General features: G+C 49.2%; 1 protein-coding gene across 2 annotated transcripts in view; it reads right to left on the bottom strand.

Moving 5' to 3' along the window:
* Nucleotides 1–21,173, bottom strand: part of TRABD2A (TraB domain containing 2A) — a 64,791-nt gene continuing 43,618 nt past the window's right edge. For both annotated transcript variants that reach the window (XM_040993618.1, XM_040993617.1), the window contains 5 exons: nt 20,442–20,588; nt 15,987–16,161; nt 8,811–8,901; nt 2,508–2,759; nt 1–391 (listed from right to left, as the gene is read on the bottom strand). In XM_040993618.1, the coding sequence (XP_040849552.1) occupies nt 238–391; nt 2,508–2,759; nt 8,811–8,901; nt 15,987–16,161; nt 20,442–20,588 (819 nt within the window). In that variant the 3' untranslated portion in view covers nt 1–237. The remainder of the gene's footprint in view (nt 392–2,507; nt 2,760–8,810; nt 8,902–15,986; nt 16,162–20,441; nt 20,589–21,173) is intronic.

Genomic DNA, 21,173 nt, shown 5'->3' with positions numbered 1-21,173 from the left:
ATTTACAATTACTTTTATACAACTCATTAATATTATAAAGCTGTACACCTCATCCCCAACATTGCTGGGTAGCCCAAAGTCATTCCTTAAAAGGAGAAGCACCACCACTGGGTTTTCTTCATCAGAAACTTCTTCCCCAGAATTGGGCCTCTCAAGGTGAGAGCTGAGGGTCGCATCCAGGAGTGGCCAGCCTTCTGTCTGAGTGGTGAAGCTTCCATCCAGTCCTTCAGTCCTCCATCAGAGCAAGCGTGTCTCTGCCGGAAAGGCCAGCACCCACACCCAGAGCGCAGGTGTCCACAGGGACAGGCAGGCACTGCTGGTCACCATCGGGCTGTGGGGAGGCAGTTGCAGCTCAGTGGGGATGTGCTTGTCCAGCACTGGGATGGCAGTACTAGGAGGGAAAGAGAAAGGCCGAGGCTCAGGATACAGCAGCCACAGAGACCACTGCCTCACCGAGGCCTCCCAGCGCCCATGCAGCTTCTTCCTATCACTCTCAGCAGGCAGGGTTAGTGTGTCCCTTTAGCCCTCTTTGATGCCTTCAACCATTGCTACCAGAAAACCAAATTACATAAGACAATAAGACAAGCATGTTGGCCATGGCCGCTTGGTTCATGGTTCCCATATTACAGAAGTCTTGGTGTAGGGCCAGTGCGGGGGCTCAAGAGACCAAACCTCCATCTTGCAGCACCAGGATCCCATATGGGCATCCATTCTAGTTCCAGTTGCTCCCCTTCCCATCCAACTCCCTGCTTGTGGTCTGGGAAAACAACAGAGGATAGCCCAAAGCCTTGGGACCCTATATCCATGTGGGAGACCTAGAATAAACTCTTGGCTCCCAGCTTTGAATCAGCTCAGCTCTACCCATGTTGGCCATTTGGGGAGTGAACCAGAGGAAGATCCATTCTCTGTCTCAGCTTCTTTCTATAAATCTACCTCTCAGATAATAGATAGATAGATAGATAGATAGATAGATAGATAGATAGATAGATATCGATCGATCTTTGAAAAAAAAAGTCTTGGTGGGAAAGGCCTACCTCAGAGTTTGAGAATTATCAACTTCCAGGCATTCTTAGGCAGGGACCCCCCCCTTACTGGCTGCCCCTGCCAAGTCACAAAGATTCCTCTCTGGGTTCCTCACTTGCACCAATCCAGCTATGGTTCAAGATAGTACAGGCAGAGGGGTCATGACCCCAGGTTCACTTCTTTCTGCTCAGCAGAGGCAATAAGGAAATGGCCCAAGCTGAAGCAGTATTATCCAGGGCAATTTCTTATTCTATCAGTGCTATCCCAGTCCTCCAAGTCCCAGCTGGCTCCCAGATTCTGTCCATTTAAAACCAAAGCCAGGGGCCAACCTGGGGATATAGTGAGTTAACCTGCCACTTGCAATATCAGCCTCCGTACTCAGCGAGTCAGTTTAAGTTTGGGATGCTCCAATTCTGATCCAGCTCCCTGCTGTTGAGCCTGGGAAAGCAGCAGCAGATGGCACTACCTCCCACCTGGGAGACCTAAATAACTCTCCTGGCTCTGGGTCTTGGCCTGACCACTGCAGCCATCTGGGAATTGAACATGCAGATGGAAGCTCTCTCTGTGTCTATTTGTCTACATCTCTGTCAGCCTAACTTTCAAATAAATCTCCTAACTGTAAAATAATAGAAATACAACCACCTGCTTCAGACCTGTCACTGGCCCCCTCCATCCCCTCAGGCATGAGGTTCTCACAGCCACTGCCCTGCCCCAGTTGACCTCTCATCCCTGCTGCTCCTTCTCCTGATTTAGATCACTGCAGAAAACAATCAGAATTCTACGTTTGCCAGGCCTCTGCTGTGTCACTCAAAAGAGCTTCCTGGGGACAGGCACGCTCAGGCACGCGCACACACACACACACACACACACACTGCATTCTCCACAACACCCTAGACTTTCCTAGCAGATAACCTAACTCTGGCTCCCTCCTCATCCAGCTGTGAGCCCCATGAAGCCAGAGCTCATGACTGGCTGGCTGGCTGGCTGGCTGGCTCATCTGACACACACAGAATCCAATACAACAGCAGGTACACAGAGGAGACTCACTGCCATCAGGGTTGAGTTTAAATTCTGGATCCCAGTTTCCCTGATGCAGTTCATCCAGCAGCCCCAATGTCCTCTGACCCATGTCCTACCCAGCTCCCAGAGTCACATTTTGTAGTCGCCACCCACCCCCACATAGCATGAAGGTCAAACATGTCCATTCCCCCACAGAACTGCTCCCAGATCCATGGTGCAGAAAAGGCTGAAAAATCACATTTCTTTGCAACTTTCATTCTATATTTAACAGACCCATCCCTATTCTTACATTTGTTCTCCCACGAACATAAACAATGCCCTTGTCCTGGCCTGAAGCAGTGACCGAAATCTGGATTCATTCATACACATCAGACAGGTGCCTAGGGAAGGCTGCTTCCCCAAGGGGCTCCCATTCATTCCTGGGTCACTGTCGGCTCCCCGTGCACACGGCCCGCTTGCCTCACCTCTCCTCCAGGCGCACCCACAGGTCACTGAATTGTCGCTGTGGCTGTTTCCAGGGTGGCCGCCTTCGCTTCTTCTGGAACCTGTGCTCTTCCTCACCAGGTAGTCCTACCTTTGCCAGTGGGGACACATGGAATGGCAAAGGTGCCCGGGCTGCAACCCCAGCTTCCGGTGCCAGAGCTTCTGGGGTAAGCACTTCCGGAGCAATGAGGGAAGATGGGCCCAGCAGAGATGAGGGCTTTTTACTCTTCTCTCTGTGGGCGGGGTAGAAAGTGGTGTATTTGAAAAAGGGTCACACAGCTTGGCACCCTCCTTGGCTCTTATGGTTCTTCCCTTCCCCCATTCCCAGCCAGCAGATGATCTGAAAATTCCAGCAGGTCAGGGAAGACAGGAATTACTGGTTCCAGAAACCACCTCAGAATTGATCGCTTTGGTCTTTTATTTTTTTCCCCTCATGTAACCTCACTGTACTCTCTCCAAATCCCCGAGTCCCACCTGGGGAGAAACATCTAAGATTTGTTTTAATTGCAAATAATGACCATGCTTTCCTAATAACAAACAGGATTGGCACCATCTTAGAAAGTTGCCAAGGCAGAAAAAGGTGGAAAGTCTCTGCAGACCAGTGGCTTAAGTCAACTGCAGTAGTCGTTGCTGTCGGTCCTTCCTGTACCCCTGTGGAGAAATACATCCAGAAAGAGAGTCTCTCGGTTCTGGGTCCTGGTGGTTATCCCGATTTCCAGATGCAGTGTTCACACGACCAGCTTCCAACCACCTTGCCCCAGACCTGGCTTTAGCCAGCTTTCCTAAAGAGAATGTGCATGTCCATAATTGACAGGAAACAGATTGCTACTAACTTTCCTGCAAAGGTTCTCCCAGACACCTTCTGGGGGAGCAATAAGTGTGATTAGCCTAAGGACTAAGTTTCTTCTTTCAGCAAAGCTTCACTGGCAGGTCTGGGGGAACAACGGCAGGCAGCCTAGGGGAGAACTGCAGCCACTGGCAGTTAATCCTGCCATCTGCCTGAGGAGGGGGAGTGTGTGCCAAGCTCAGGGCTTTCCTCCCCAGGGGGCTCAGGGGCTCCTGTTCATGCCAGAACCTGGTTATTCTACTCCGCCTCCAGAAACCGTCACCTACCAGAAGCCCACCCCAGTTCTGACAATCCCCTAGAACCTGAGGATCTGGTTAGCATTGATGAGCCCATGTGAGGAAGGGAGGAGCGTAAGACGAGAAAGAGATGACATCTACTCGATCCTCAACTACTGTCTGTTGGGGAGAATAATGAGCCTCAAATCCCATGCCCTGCTCCCCAGAAACTCAGGGCAGGTTGCTGAGGGCTGGCCTCAAGGTGCACTGTGTTAAGCTGCCACCTGCAATGCTGACATCTCATATCAGAGCACTGATGTGAGTCCCAGCCACTCCATTTCTGATATCTAGCTCCCTGCTAACACGCCATGGAAAGCAACAGAAGATGGCCTAGGCACTGAAGTCCCTATCATGCATGTGGGAAACCTGGATGGAGTTCCTGGCTGTGGCTTCAACCTGACCCAACCTAGCTGTTGTTGTAATTAAGGACCCTAAAATGGGGAAATAGGGGGCCCAGTGCAGTGGCTCAACTAGCTAATCCTCCCCCTCACACATTTGGATACCATATGGGCACTGGTTCTTGTCCCAGCTGCTCTGCATCCCATCCAGCTCCCTACTTGTGGTCTGGGAAAGCAGAGGAGGATGGCCCAGAATGTTGGGACCCTGCACTCATGTGGGAGACCCAGAAGTTGTTCCTGGTTTCCTGGCTTTGGACCAGCTCAGCTCTGGTTGTTGCGACTATTTGGGGAGTGAACCAGCAGATGGAAGATCTTTGTCTCTCCTCTCTGTAAATCTGCCTTTCAAAAGGAAAAAAAAAAAAAACTAAATCTTTGGTCGGCGGGGAGAAAAGATGGGAAGTGTAGCCCAGATTGGCCTTGTGTGCCCAGTCTAATCCCATGGGCCACTAAAACCAGATCACCTTCCTGTGGGCAGCAGGGGCTGTGACTGCAGAAGAATCATATCAGAGATGCCACCAGCCAGCTTTCGAGCTGGGCAACAAAGCCAAGGTACCCGGGCAGCCTTTAGAAGCTGACAAAGTCAAGAAGACATTGTTCTCTAGAGCCGCCACAGAGCACAGCTTTGCCAACTCTTTGATCTCCAGAGAAACAGACTTCTGATCTACCTAATTGTATGAATCAGTGTCATTTTCAGCCACTGAGCCTAGGAACAACCAGTTATGGCAACAGTGGCGGCAAACTGCAGTGGACCCTAACAGGATGTGAGCCAAGGAGGAGGTGGAGGGAATTAGCTGAGCCCTCAACAAACCTCCCTTCTCCTCTGCCCCAAACCCAGCAACCTCATGGCCATCTCCTATGTCTCCAGCCTGCTGACATGTGGAAAGAAGCAGCCATCATGTGCTGTCCCCAGAGCCCAGCACTCACGGGCAGCTCTGTCATCAAACTGGGACACCAGCAAACAGCCCTCTTGCACTCACTCTCACCAGCCTAGCCCAACTCAAGTTCCATACAGAAAGGGTTACCTTTCGGCACACGCCTTCCAGGGAGGAGAAGGAAACAGCTGCCTCCACACTGCCCTGCCCTCCCAGCCAGCCCCTCACGCTGGCCATTGCCCTGCTCTGCTCCATTTCCCCTTAGCCCCATCCCTTCTCCCTGAACAACAACGCCCTTGGAAGAGCTCAGTTTCCCTTTTGGCTTCATCACTGGCGGCTAGTTTCCAAGATACCCTCTCTGGCAGGATAAATGGAGGTGTGGGGGTCGTCCCTGCAGGGATATTATACATCCACCAACCTGAGACCCTGCTGTGTGCCAGATGCCAGGTCTATCTGTATACATGCTGTTGCTATAACCAAACATCCGAAGGTGGGCAGCGGCCAAACACAGGAGGCTTATTGGGCCACAGCTCACAGTTTTCAAGGCTTAAGAACATGGCACTGGCATCAGCATGGCTTGTTGAGGGCATCGTGACAGGAGCAGATGTTGCAGAGCTACCACAGCAAGACAGGAAGCAGAGAGACTCTGGGGCCAGGCCAGCTCCTTTCATAACCACTTACTACCACAGGAACCAACAGGAATAATGCATTACTCTCTTCCAAGGTTGATGCCCCCAGGACCTCATTACCCTCTCTAGGCCCCACCCCTTAAAGGTGCTACCACCTCTGGACATCACCACACTGAGGATGGAGCTTCCAGCACACATAGCTTTGAAAGGCAACCACACCCAAAGCATTGCACCAACATGAGTGCTTCTGCGGACCCCATTTTGAAAATTAGATTCTTGTTCTGAGTCCCTGGAAGAAAGAGAGGGCTCTAAAACAGCCAGGATTCCTTGGGCTCATGCCCTGTGTGAACTCAGCCTGCAGCAGTGGATGCAGCAAAATGTCTTCTTTGTTCCTGGACCACCACATCCTGAGAGAGAAAACTTGGTTGGGGAACCAGGAGTGAAAGCAGCTGCAAAGGCAACAGCATAAACAACTGAGGACAAAGAGGATGGAAAGAGGGCAAGTGAAGTGTGAATCAGGCTAATCCTCAACTTGCAGCACTGGGATCCCATATGGGCACTGGTTTGTGTCCCAGCTGCTCCACTTTCTTTCTAGCTCCCTGCTAATGGCCTGGGAAGGCAGTCGAGGACGGCCCAAAGCTTTAGGAACCTGTACCTGCAAGGGAGACCCAGAAGGAGCTCCTGGTTCCTGGTGGTCACTTGGAGAGCGAACCAGCAATCAATCAATCTCTCAAGTTTAAAAGAGAAAGAGAGAGGTTGGAAAGATGACATGGAGGAGGAGGGATCCGAGTTGTGTACAGCTCTTGCTGCTGCATGACCTTTCACATTCCTCCATCAGAAATGGGTGCAAAACACGCATCCCACGGGCTGCTTTAGAGGGTTCACTCAGAGTTCATATCAAGCCAACAACCCATCAGTTAGGGCTCTCGGCTTCCCGTGGGCAGGGTGACCAGCCACGTTTGGGAAGCGCACTAGTCCACAGCCCTCAGCAGACATCTGAATTTCCTGATTCCCTTCCCCTCACCTCTGGGGCAGGCATCAGAGTAAGAGGATGAATTAGGAAGCCTGGAAACAACACACACCCACACACCACAGATACATATTCCACACACACTGCACATAATATGCCATGCACACACATCAGATATATCTGCCACCACATACACATGTGTCATATACACATAAGTCCCTCCACCCCACATATCCCTCACACATGTATCATACATACATAGCACACATAATATACACTATATGCATGTGACATGCATTTCCATGTACCTGCCCCACACATACCGTGCAGTATATGTGCCATCTACACAAGCCCCATGCTTATTAGACACATGTACACCACACTACTCACCACAACACTTATAACAGGTATGTCCCATGCTCATACAACAAAACTGACATACCCACAGGTCCCAGACAGGTCCTCTCCAACACCCCAGGGACAAGCACCAGCCCCATCAACCAGGCGCTGGGAAGGCCTCAAGTCTGTCTGCCTCTCCGGGTGCACACAGTCCCATGCAGGAGGACAGACTCACAGCACTGCCAAAGCGAGCCAGGGGCAGAGGGCCTCCCTCCAGGACTGAAGGAGACCAGAAGGGAAAGGGAGGTGGGGAGACTGCGCCGGCAGCAGAGCGGATCCAGGAGGGCAGGGTGTTCCCTGGTAGAGGAGGAAGGGCGGGCAGGCAGACAGGGTACTGGTTTGAGTGCAAGAGGGAGGCATGGCAAGGACAGAGGGCTCACTGGAGCCAGCAGCAAATCTGTGTCCAGAAGGGGTGAGCCTGGGGACCAGGAGTTCAGTGAGAAGGCTTTGAAAAAGCACAGTCAGGAAGCTGCAGGATGTTAGCGTGAGGAGAGCTTAAACAGTTAGTCCCACAGGAGGATGATGAATGAACAAGGGAGAAAGGCCTGGGCTGGGCACCGCCCCGGGATGGAGCAGAACATACCTGCTGATGGTGGGAAGCCCCAGGGCAGGACTTCTGTAACCTAGATATGGTTGTGTGAGGAGTTGCTGGGACTGACACATGGAATATAGGGGAGGAGGGGAAAGGGGGGTTAGACAAGTGAGCCCAGGATGCATTCAGGATGTGCCTTACAGACAACCAGGGCTCCTGGGACGGCCAGGTGGGAGCCTACAGAGGGAGGGACAGAGAGAGAAGCTGAGATCTCCTGAGAAGGAGGCAAATCCTCCACCCAGAGTACCTGGGGTGGTTGGTGGACAAGCAGGACGGCTACAGTGGCACCCTGCATCAGAGAAGAGCAGGCACGGCCACCTGGAGCTCTCTCCCTATAACTAAGGGCTTGGCCAGGAGGGGGCGCTAGTGATCACAAGCTGGGAAGGAGTTGCAAGGAGAGGAATGCAGGTGATCTTTGGGGTTGAATTATGTCCCACCCCAAATTGCTATGCTGAATATGACTGTACCGGGAGCAAGGCTTTAAGGAAATGACATGTTGCAAATGAGGCTGGTAGGATGATTCCTAGTCCAATACAACCAACACCCTTCTAAGAAGGGACCACGAAGGCCCAAAAGTGCAGACAGCTTTGGCAGACAACCAGAGGCAACCACTGGAAACCACCAAGAGGGGCCTTGGGAGACCTTGACTATGGGCTCTAGCCACCAGCACTTGATGCCCAAGACTTCCTGCTGTATGTGGCCATTTGGCAGGGGAAGGGACGGACCCTCTGTGTCCTCCAGAACTGGACATGAGGTAGAAAATTAAATGGGAGGACAAGGGAGGATGGGCAGCTCCGAGTTCTTTACAGAAGGGCCAGCGGCGGCACCACGCGCTTCTGCAGCAAACTGGAAATGCAAACAGGCCGAGCGGGGAAGAAAGGGTGCTGACAGAGCAAAGGCTCCATGCTTGCCTCCCCGCCCCCACCCGTACCCGAGGGCTCAAAAAGGCAGCACGCACACCTCCAGGCCCCTGCCCTTCTACCCCAGTGATCACCCAATTCTATCAGTCTGCCTTCTAAACCCAAAGTCAGAAGGCACAGAGGGTTAAGGCTAATCACCCACCCCGGGAGCTATGGGGTCCCCACAGTCTCGGGGAACCATTCCCTTCACCTTCCTTTCTGCCCCAACACTGCCAGGTAAAAACGCAGCATGCCCTTTGCAACCCCAAGCGCCCACCCAGCCAATCACATCGCCCACACAGGAACGAGGCTGGCCAAGCCCACCCCAGCCCCGGGCACCCTCAGGGATCTCAGCTCCCCTAGCCACTTGCTTGCCCAGCAGACAGAAGCTCTGAAAGGTTACTTGTTGAGGGGTCGTCCAGCGGGGGTGTGTTCTACCTCATAGCCTTCACGCCGCAAAACATCCAGCACGCTGTGGTTGCCCAGGAAATGACCTGCGGGGAGAAGACTGTCAGACCCACGCAGGTCTCAGCCAGCAGATGTGCCCCATGCCATGCCTGCAACCAAGGAATTACCCTAGTCAGCCTGTCCGCTTCCGGATATCACAGGACAGGCCCCGTGTCCTTTCCCAGGCCCGGAAGGACACCAGGACATGGCTGAGGCAAGTTGCCTGGAGCCACACAGCCAAGGAGACAGCCTGGACATCAAAGCTCGGAACCTGGTAAGGCTTCCTGGGGGAAGTGGTGTGTGAGCAGAACCCTAGAGGATGCGGACAGCCACAGGTCTGGGGGGAGAAATGAGGGCGTTCCCAACCATGTGTATCAAGGTCAACATGTTCCGTGGGGAGCAGGTAGGCCAGAGGAACTGAAGGAGCAGCCACAACATGAACAGCACCTTCCAGCAAAGTCAAAGGCAGCCAGACTGGAGATCTGCCTTTCTTTATAAATAAACAAATAAATAAATCTTTTTTTAAAATGCTCTACTCATTGATCACATTTAATAAATCTTTTTATAAAGAATTTTTTTTAATTTTTATTGGAAAGCCAGATTTACAGAGGAGAGGAGAAACAGAGAGAAAGATCTTACATCTGCTGGTCACTCCCCAAATGGCCACAGCAGCCAGAGCTGAGCTGACAAAACCAGGGGCCAGAAGCTTCTTCCTGGTCTCCCACGTGGGCACAAAGTCCCAAGGCCATCCCCTACTGCCTTCCCAGGCCACAAGCAGAGAATTGGATGTAAAGTGGAGTAGCTGGGACATGAACTGGCACCCATATGAGATATCTGCACTTGGAGATGGAGGATTAGTCAGTTGAGCCAATGTGCTGCGCCCCAATCCCACCCGGAGATCTGCCCTTCTTAGAGGTCTCTGCATTACGACAAGCATGTGACAGTCTCAGCAGCCACAGTCAGGGACCCCCCAGGTACAACACCGAGTGGGAAGTAGAGCCCTGTGGAGCCACCACCCATTTGGAAACCCCCAGGCAGGAGCCATCTGACATCAGGGGCACACAGAAGATGTTCCAGCACCAGGGGGAGGGGTGGCACTCTCTGATGTGTCTTGACAACCTCTGTCCCCCACCCCAGCCCTCACTCTGGGCCATCTAAGACAAGGAGCAACAGTCCTCATCCCAGATGGCCAAGTTTAGCAAACATGTTCCCATCCTGCTCTATCCCTACCCCTGCCCCAGTCCAGACCAGACTCTAAACTGGAAACAAATGCCACAATAGGAACACAGCTATAATCTGGGGTGGGCATGAGGGGTTGGAGACAGGAGGCCACGACCACCGATGAGCCAACCAGGAGCCAAAAGATAAGCTCAAGCAGCGCATCTGTAAATAATACACAAGACAAAACAGAAGAAAACACCAAAAGAAAGTTGAACTGAAAACCAACCATAACAATTTGCAGGATGCAAATTTTTCTTTGTTATTTTCCCTCCAAATAAGTGTGTTTGAGATTTATTTTATTTTTATTCGAAAAACAGAGAAAGAAGGAGAAACAGACAAAGATCTTCCACCCACTGGTTCACTTCTCCAAATGGCTGCAGCAGCCAGAGCTCGGCCGGTCCAAAGCTAGGAACCAGGAGCTTTTTCTAGGTCTCTCACTTGAGCCATCCTCCACTACTGTCCCAAGCACATTAGCAGGGGGCTGAACCAGAGGGAGAGCGGCTGGAACTCAAAACGGTGCCCTTAGGGTATGCCAGAGCCACAGGTGTCAGCCCCTCCAATAATGTCTTTTTAAAAATGATACCACTTTCATTCTGTAAGGCTAGTATTACTACTAAGACCAAGACTAAAACCAAATGGAGACAGCACCGGAAAGGAAAGCCACAGACTAATATCTCCCATGAACGCAGATGCAAAACTCTTCAACAAAATATCAGGACCCACCCATACGTCAGAGAAATATACACAACGTGATTTATTTGGGGTATGTAAGACTCGTGGAACATAGAATTCAATTCATGGGTATCTGACTCAGAAGTTAAGACACCACTTGGGAAGCCTGCCTGCCATATGGAATGCCTGGCTTGAAGTCCAGGCCCTAATTCTGATCCCAGCTCCTGGCGAGTGGCCCCCAGAGGGCAGCAGATGGCTGGCGCAGGTGCCTGGTCCCACAGCTCTGGCTTCAGCCTGCTGCAGTCCTAACTACTGTGGAGACTGAAAACAGCGGATGAAGGTTCTCTGTATATATACACCTGTCTATGCAGCCTTTCAAATAAAATTAATTTCTAAAATTTTAAATAAAATAACATCTGCCTCCTTTAATGTTCATCTGTTTTTTCAGTCCCGTCTTGTTTTAATTTGTAGATCAGCAGCTCTGTTACTAGGTAAACATGGGATAGGTCTCCTGATAAATCTGACCCTTTTTTCACTAAAAAAAAAAAAAAGTCCTCCTTTCCCTTTGGCAATAAATAAACTTTTGTTTAAAGTCATCCCTGTCTGTCTGATGTTACAACAGCCACCCCAACTTTGTTTTTATTACTATTTTCAAGGGCTGTAATTTTCCATCCTTTCCATTTCAATCTATTTGTGTCTGAATCCAAACTGAATTCCTCAAGGACATATAAAAGGACCAGCTAGATGGATTATTTTGTATCTGTTCTGTTTTTTTTTTCTGATTATTTATATTTCTATTTGCACTTGTGTTTAATGTCCTTACTGATAATACGGAATTTTCCTATTTTCTTTCTTTTTAAAGATTTATTTCATTATTTGAAAAGCAGAGGAAGGCGGGGAAAGGAGGAGATCTTCCATCTGTTGACTCACTCCCCAAATGTCTGGGACAGGCTAAAGTAAGTCAGGAAGGAGCCAGGAAGGAGCCAGGAACACCATGTGGGTCTCATGTGGGCAACAGTGACCCAAGGGTTTGCACCATTTCCACTGCTTCCTCAGTCACATTCTAGATGGGAAGCAGAGCAGCTAGGGCAAAAGCAGTGCTCTGATGCAGGATGCTACCATTGCAGGTGGCAGCTTAACTTGTGGCACTGCAGCACCAGGCCCTGCTATCTCTCTTATGTTCTTACACCTCTCTACTACTGCACTTTTTAACATTAGGTATTTTCTTTTTTTTTTTTAGGATGTATTTATTTTTATTGGAAAGGCATAAATACAGAGAGAAGGAGAGACAGAGAAAAATCTTCTGTCTGCTGGTTCACTCCCCAAGTGGTCGCACTGGCCAGAGCTGAGCTGACTGAAGCTAGGAGCCTCCTCCAGGTCTCCCACATAGGTGCAGGGTCCCAAGGCTTTAGGGCTGTCCTCCACTGCTTTCCCAGGCCACAAACAAGGAGCTGGGAAGGAAGTAGAGCAACTGGGACACGAACCGGCACATGCAAGGTGAGGACTTTAGCCATTAGACTACCACGCCGAGTCAAATGTTAGGTATTTTCTAGTGCAGCATTTTAAGTTTCTTATCATTTTTCGGGGTTATCTTTTAAGTTATAGTCTTAGTGCTTGCCCTGAGGATTAAAATTAGTAATTTCAAAATTTTAAAAGCATAGAACATTGGTATAAAAAGTAGCTTCTTGTCTTTTTCTATTTCTACAGATTGCAACTGTATATGTTATAAATTTTATGTTTACTGCTTGATATAATTATATAATCCAGAGAGGTAAGAAGAGTTATAATCAGAAATATATGTACACTGTCTTTCATGTTTACCTAATTGCCTACTAATGGTCTTAATGATTTCCTGTGGATTTGAGTTACTGTGTAGTGGCCTTTTATAAAGAATTCCTTGTTTCTTGAAAAACAGGTGCCAATGAAAAATTCTCCCCATTTCTATCTACGAGTATCTTGATTTCTTAATTTTTGAACTATACTTTTTGCTGAATGTGGAAATTTTTAACAGTTTATCTTTTACTTAAGATTTATTGTTGCTTATTTGAAAGGCAATTACAAAGAGGGAAGGAGAAAGGGAGGGTAGAGGAAGAGAGAGAGGGAGAGCGAGCACAGCAGAGGGAGGGGGAGGGAAGGAAGGTGGCAGAGAGCGGAGGACAGGCAGTCTTCCATCTGCTAGTTAACTCCCCAAATGGCCACAACACCTAGGGATGGTCCAAGCCAAAGCCAGGAGCGTCTTCCAGGTCTCCCCACATGGATGCATGGTCCATGCACCTGGCTCATTCTCTACTGCTTTCCCAGGTGCATTAGCAGAAAGCTGGATCCAAAGTGGGGAAGCAGGGATGCAAACCAGAGCCGAAATAGGATGCCAGCATTGCACATAGGAGCTTAACTCACTACACCACAGCTTTGGCCCCTGGAAATGTTTTATGACAGCTATTTTATTTCAGCACTTTTATATGCCCCCACTCCCACCAAAGACCTCTCCCTGGTCTCCATTGAGAAACCTGCTAATTTTATGTGGATACCAGATATGTAACCAGTCGCTTTAGTACGGCACTTTCAAGATTTCCTCTTTTCTTTTGGCTGTGATGTGGCTTGGTGTGAATCTCGATGATTTTCAGACTGATAGTTACCATCACATTTGGGATATTTCCAAGCATTTTTTTATTCAAACATTCATTCTGTTTCTTTTTGTCTCTCTTCTCCTATGTGTCTGTATTGGTCCACAGGAGGCTGTTCCACAGATCTCTGTAGATCTGTTCCTTTTTATCCATTCTTTTTCCTCTCTCAACTAACCTATCTTCTAGTATGTAAGTTCCTCCAGCCAGCTCAAATATACTATTCGGTCCTCTAGTGAATCTTTCATTTCAGGTGCTACACTTTCCAGAATCTCCATTTGGTTGTGTTTTATCATTTCCATCTCTTTTATAAACATTCCATATTTGGGGGAGATATTGCTCTCAAATTGTCTTCAGCCCTTTAGGTATGCTTACTGCAGTTCTTTTAACATCTACGGGCTTCCTCAAGGATAGTCTTGACTGTTTTTTCCCCTAGATAAAAGCCACCTTGCCCTACTTCTTTCTTGCCACAGATTAGTACTGAAAAGGTGGACATTTTAAATAATGCAGTGCTCCATCTCTGAAACTCAGGCTCCCATGGCTATAGTACTGATTATCGTTGTTATTTTTCTTGCCACAACTTGTTCAGTGACTCCCCAGGATCGATTCTGTAAATTCCGTGTTTTCTTCACCTGTGGCCATGAAAGCCTGCTCAGCTGAGTAGTCGGGTAGACTGTATGAATGAACCAGCAGCAGTGACTGTACAACCCTGCCTTAGCTGTCCTCTGCTGCTTTCCCAGCGCCTCCAGAGCGGCCAGAGGGGAGAAAGAGGACTTTCTCGGGTCTTTTTGAAACATGAGCACAGCTCCCCGCAAATACATAACCTTCTAGAATCTCAGCTTTCAAAAACTACCACAGAGCAGCTCATTACCATTTCCCTCCTATGTGTTTTACTTGGTCCCTTGTAAGCCCCAACTGATACCACCGTCTCAAGTAGCTAGGACACTGAACTCCTGCCACCGATTGTTCTCAGCAAATACCCTGGAATCTGAACATCCTCTTTCTTTCATTCTCAGTGAGAGGCACCTTCATCTACCTGGTTACTGAAGCTCCTGGGTCCTGGGGCCATCCAGGACTGCCTGCATTCTAAAGATTCCCCTTTACTTAACCTGACAGCAAGTGCTGTTGGCATCTTTCAAAAGACACCTCGGACGAGCCTTTCTTCATCACTACTGCAACTGTCGGCGCCAAAGCCACTTCCATGTCCTACAGAGCTGGTGGTAGCAACGGCCTCACCGTTTCTCACCTCCTCCCACCAGCTTTCCACAACGCATCCTAGCAAGCCGTGAGTCATATCAAACCAAGCTAGCTTGGGAATGCAACTTTGAGCCAACTATCAGAGAGGTTAGTGTAACAGTGCTGTGAATGAATGTGGTGCTTTGGGAAAACTTGAGATCTATCCTGCCCCTCTAGAATCTGTTAGAGAACTGCTTTTTATACCTACCACAGACTGGAGAATGATGATGAAGGCATAAACAAGTTAGGAAAGCTACAAACCTCACCGTGCTTACCAAACTCAGTCAGTCTTCTTAAATATTCCCAGGACTGTTGCCAGCCCTCGGTTAATTTTGACCCCATTTTTCAGCATTTGTGTTATTTTAATGGAGAAGCAGATTTTGGGAAGCCCTCAGTCTTCCACTCAGAAGAGCTTCTCCTCAACCCCTCCCACCCATTTTATGAATAAAGAAACTTGAAGACAGCAATTTAAGATTATGAAATTAGTAAAAGAATCAGAAAGGACAAAACCTAGCCCAGGAGATAAACTTTTCTACAGAATGCCTGGTCTTTCTTCTCTCTGCTCTTAATTCCTGAGGTTGGAAAGAATGGTATTAAATACTCAAAAAGAGATTTGAAAATGCCCACAAAAATTAAATAAATAATTTTCACATTGTTTCCACATGTGCCACTCATGGTTAATGACAGCTGTCAGAAGAACAGTGAGAGACAAATTTTAGCAGGAGTTTAAAAAGTGAATAGGTGCTAGCCAGTATCCATATGGGCACTGGTTTGTGTCCCAGCTGCTTCACTTCCCACCCAGCTCCTCATTAATTGGTTGGGAAAGCAGAGGAGACTCGTTCAAGTCCTTGGTCTCCTGCACCCACTGGAGAGATCAGCTCAGCTTCAGATCAGATCAGCTCCAGCCATTATGACCATTTGGGGAGTGAACCAGTGGATAGAAGACCTTCTCTCTCTGCTTCTACTCCTCTCTGGAAATCTGCCTTTCCAATAAAAACAATTAAAGCTTAAAAAAAGTGAGTGGTGCCAGAAATAAGTTGGAAATAATAGTGCAGAAGTGAAAGGAATGCCTTCCCCCACTGGCTCACATGCCCCGATCCCACATGGGAAGAGTTGTGGGTGACATCACAAGTACCAATGGGGTTTCAACAGTGCTGGACAGCAGGGTCCCACCTGTCAAGGGAGGCACAGGGTCCCTCATCTCGCTCCACGGCTAACACAAGCTCTGAGCGGCATCCCCCCACTCCCCAAACACACACACACACACACACACACTCACACACACTCACTCACTCACACTCACTCACTCACACTCCCCTTCGTGAGAGAACCGTGAGAACCATCAGACCCGAGAACCAGATCAGAAAAGACCTTCAACTCACCAGCTCCAAAGGCAAAGAAAAAGCCTTTGTCAGGGAACTCCTCCAAAAGGGCCATGACCCGCTTCCCCATCCTCTCGTTGCGCTTGTAGATCAGCTCCCTGCGGAAGTAGCTGTCGATCTCCTGGGCAGTGATGCGCTCCTGAGGCCGGAGCGTGGCATTGATAAAACTGGGAACCTCGGTCAAGAGAAGAAAAAAAAATAAAATAAGGGCCACACAGTTGTTAACAAAGTCATTCCATCATCAAATCCTCTCGCCACACCAGACGCCTGCATCCCACAATGGAGTCCTGGCCGCTCCACCTCCAATCCAGTTCCCTACTAACGCACCCTGGGAAGTGGTAGGTGATGGCTCAAGTACTTAGGTTCCTGCCGCCCACATGGAAGACCAGGATGGAGTTCCTGGCTCCTGACTGCAGCCTGACTGAAGCCCTGCCGCTTCATGCATTTGGGGAGTGAACCAGCGGGTAAAAGATTCATCTCTCTCTCTCTAATAAGTGAATAAATAGATACGTATAAATAGATATTTTTTAAAGGGAGGAGCAGCTACACTATTTTTGCAGTCTCTTGTTTCCGAGCATAACATCATTATCTGCAGGCACAGGTAAAAAATACCAAATGGAGCGTTCTGCGAGAACTTTTAAGCTATTTAAAACAGCATTTCTGCTCCTTCTAAATGACTGACACCACATGTTTATAGAAGAATTTATCTTGCCATAACACAACCAGTTTTTTTCTGATATGCACTTTTCCAAAAAATTCATGTTATGAAACATTTTAGAATTATGATCCTAGCGCCAAAAACATCTCATGTCCATAAACACATGTGCTCCATGAATCTGTTACTCTTTTTCATTATTTCTGCACTTCCTAATTCTCTTTTCCATGTTCCTTTCTCAGCTGGCAGACACCACACCCTGATTCTGATATAGACGTTTACTGCTTCCAGTGTTTGGGCCCACAATGGGACACACGTCCACTAATCTGTGACAACTGGAGTGGTCTTGCAACTCAGTGGCTGCAGAGGGGCAGGGCCACAGTTTCCCCCCACCCCAGCCCTGAGCGACTGCCGTTTCCAAGGCTAACCAGTGCCTTAGTCCCACACCTCCCCTGCTGGCTTCTCTTTCAGCAGCCCCTTAAGACACTCTGAAAGTCCTGTCACCCGGCAGTGAAGCCATCAGTTTCCAGTTTTGAATAACAGATTTTTTATGAAGTGTGTTTTTTCATATGTTTCCATTACTGAACACAGAGAAAGACACAAGGAAAGATCTCCCGTCCACTAGTTCATTACCCCAAACCCCCTAACAGCCATGGCCAGGTCAGGATGATGCCAGAATCTGAGAATTCAATCCAAGTCTCCCACATGGGGACAGGGACCCAACTATTTTAGGCATCACCTGCTGCCTCCAGGTGTGTACAACAGCGTTAAACCGGAATGGACAGTGAAGTCAACTCAAATTCAGGGCCCGGCACAATGGCCTAGAGGCTAATCCTTGCCTTGCAAGCACCAGGATCCCATATGAGCACCTGTTTGTGTCCCAGCTGCTCCACTTCCCTTCCAGCTCCCTGCTTGTAGTCTGGCAAAGCAGTCAAGGACAGCCTAAGCCTTGGGATCCTGCACCTATGCAGGAGACCCGGCTTCAGATCAGCTCAGCTCTGGCCACTGCAGCCTCTTGAGAAGTGAACCAACAGATGCAAGATCTTCCTCTCTGTCTCTCATTCCCTCTGTAAACCTGACTTTCCAATAAAGATAAGTAAATCTTTCAAAATTTTTTAAAATTTAAAAAGACAAATCCAGACACTTTGATTTGGGGATGCAGGTATCTCAAGTGACAACTCAAGCCACTGCAGGAAACACCTCTCCTGAGCAACACTTCTCTTGCTACTTCCTTGAAGATATCCCCTCATTTTCAAATCAATAGTCTTCACCAGAAAAATATGCAATGAAAAAGTCAAATCAGCAGCCTTTAGCTTGCACTGTCAGCTTTGTAAAAATCACATGATTCACCAGAGCTCTTCCTACCCCCTTATGTTTAGCAGAGCATCTCCCAGCACCAGCCTCTGCACAGATAACCCTGAATGCGCATGTAACGACTCCCCTGGCCACCTTGCAACCCCTTCTAACCTCCAAATGTCACCCCCAGCCTGTATCACTCCTCCCTGACCCTCTAGCCCCTGCATGTTACCCACACTCCACACCAAAATAATGGGCTCCCTGGACAGGACAGATGGGAGCAGCCGCAGGAAAGAACATGTATGCGGCATCTGTACCCTGTCTGCCCCCACAGCCTCCCCACGCCCTCCTGTCTTCCAAGGTTTTCCACTGCTTTAAATATCAATCTCTCAACTGATCTTGACTTTTTTTTTAACGTTATTTTTATTGGAAAGGCAGATATACAGAGAGGAGGAAAGACGGAGAGGAAGACCTCCTGTCCTATGATTCACTCCTTGAGCGACCACAATGGCCAGAACTGAGCCGAACCAAAACAGGGTTTTCTGGGTCTCCATGCAGGCACAGAGTCCCAAAGCTTTGGGCCATCTTCAACTGCTTTCCCAGGCCACAAGCGGGGAGCTGGATTCCAGAAAGTGGGACTGCCGGGGTGCAAACCAGTGACCATATGTGATCCCAATGTGTGCACAGGTGAGGACTTTAGCCACTAGGCTACTATGTAGACTCTCAACCCACTCACCCTCCCATGAGTGCCCATAACAATGCCTACCACCACCCTCTCTGGTGCCCCCCACTCACCAGCTCCTTACACTTGGCTTTGTCTTGCTTTTATTTCTCCCTCTAGATTTTCTGGAAAGCTCCCTACATCTTTTAACTTGGCTTTCAATTTTTATTTATTTACCTGTTTATTTGGCAGAGAGAAACAGCACCCAATGGTTCACTCCCCAGATGTCTGCAATAGCCAGGATTGGGCCAGGCTGAAGCTGGGAAGCCGGAAGTTAATGCAGATTTCCCATGTGGGCAACAAGGACCCAAGCACTTGAATAACTGCTGCCTCCAAGGGTATGCACTAGCAGGAGGCTAGAGTCACAAGCCAGAGACAGATGTGTAATCTACGTATTCCCACATGGTACATGGGAACCAGTGTCAACTGCTAGGCTAAACTCCCATCTCCATATTCCCAGATATTTCAGTTATTACCAAAATATCCTGGGTGGATGCTGAACTTGGTTTGTTTTGTCCCTCTCCCTGATGCTGCTGGCATCAACCTTCTGGCCCATTAAAGACTTCTTTGAGGCTGAGAAACCTAATGCACACCTGGACAGCATCACCTAAACCCACCAGTCTTGGGGATTTACCTGCCAGCAGGTCCCGAAAACCACCAGGGAGGGGGTGAGGTGACAGTGTTGTGCGATCGCAAGAACCACCAAAGACAATCCGGTCGAGCATGTCCACTTGTTGCAATACAAGCACAAGCTTATTTAGGCTAAGAAAGGGGGACATCTCTCAACAGTTCTCTTACACAACAATGGCACTGCAACTGGCAAGAAGCTACATCTATCCTTTTAGACCCTCCAATCATATCATAGGTCATGTACAATACTCATGACTAGCAGGTAAGCCATGGGTAATGGCCACCGGGTATCATGCAGAGATCCAGGGGTGATCTCCCATACCCCAGCTCCCTTGTCTCCTCCAGTATCCTCACACAGGTGGACCCTCATCCTGGGAAGGGGCAAGAGAATGGCACTCTTCCCTTTCCACACACCCCCAGTATGGGGAAGATGGAGTGGTACCAAGGTTCTTCCTCTGGGAATCCTGCTGAGAGAAACTTGATGGCTCTCTTGTCCCTCCCTCCTCCTGTCAGGCTTACCAGCCACTGCCTTCCTCTTGATGCTACCAGCGCACCTTCAGCCCGCTGGCAGACCCACACTCCTCCTGTAATCCTGCAGCATGGAATGGCTCGTGTTGCAAATGCCAGCAGCATCCCTGACCCTCAGGCACCACCCCTGCAAGAACGCCACAAACACTCCAAGAGGCTCACCTGCCCCTAGAAGCCACTGGAAGCTACAGGGAAAGTCTAGCTCCATCCTGTCTCCAAGTGTCCTGACCTAAGTCTGCTGGGCTGACTCACATCCCTTGTTCTCTCTGAAAGCTGGTGGTTCTGCCCCCAGCTGCCGAGTCCTTTGCAGTTTCACCCTCTGCCTAGGAACCCAGCGTTACCCTGGCAGTGACCCTAAAAGAATGCCAAACAAAGAATGCCTTAACAAAAAATGCCCTAACCAAGAATGCCTTTGTTAGCTGTGGCACTTCACCTAATGATATCTCAATCTATTTCAATTTTATTTTTAGAGCCCTTCGTGACCCCAATCCTTTGCACACAGGATGTCAAGGTTGCGGTGGCGGCGGTGTGAGGTAAGCAGGAGGCGGTAGGGCAGTATTTGTTCTTACACAATACTGTGACGGCACAGGCATGGGCAGGGGGGTTGGCAGGGGAATGTACTCACCTGGGAGCTGCCATGACTGAAGATGACAGAACTGAGGTCTCCACAGTTATAGTGTTTGATGAGATCCTCTGTCGTGTAGGGGATCTGCAGGCTGCCAGCTCGCAAGCTTTCCTGCTGCAGCAGGGTCTGGTTCAAAGCAAAGATCACCTGAGAGACAGAAGAAAGTAGAGGCCCCTTGTAAGTTTGCGGACCAGGCAGCTGCTCCAGGGCAGCTAAATAATAATAACCACCGCAGGGCATCCAAAGGGAAAAGGAAAAACAGCCCTGCCTACAGCAGCCCCCACTGGGATCACACCCTAAGAACTGCTGGCACCCTTAAATTAGGGATTGTCCGAGAGATAAGGGACAAAAAGAGCTGGTTTGTAAGGAGTAAGCCAGGGTTGGAAGGCAGGGTAGAACAGGAAGGGGCTGTGCAAACCCAAGACCCAAAAGGTCTCAACTGTAGGAAGGGCCAAAGAGGAGCCTGCACTGTGGTACAGTGAGGTATACAGGGTCCTGTGATGCCAGCATCCCATATCGGAGCACTGGTTTGAGTCCCAGCTGCTCTACTGCTGATCCAGCCCCCTGCCAGTGTACCTGAGAAGGCAGCAGAGGGTGGACCAAGCGCTGGGCCCTTGCTATTCATATTGGAGACCCAGACAGAATTCCAGGCTCCAGGCTTTAGCCTGACCCAGTCCCTTCTTTTATAACCCTTTGGGAAATCAGCACATGAAAGATCCTTCTCAACCTCTC

This window comes from Ochotona curzoniae, unplaced genomic scaffold, assembly GCF_017591425.1.
Source record: "Ochotona curzoniae isolate NIBS_2020 unplaced genomic scaffold, NIBS_Ocur_1.0 contig_883, whole genome shotgun sequence".
In the NCBI taxonomy this organism is placed as follows: domain Eukaryota; kingdom Metazoa; phylum Chordata; class Mammalia; order Lagomorpha; family Ochotonidae; genus Ochotona; species Ochotona curzoniae.
This window is presented reverse-complemented; position numbering and strand designations above follow the sequence as displayed.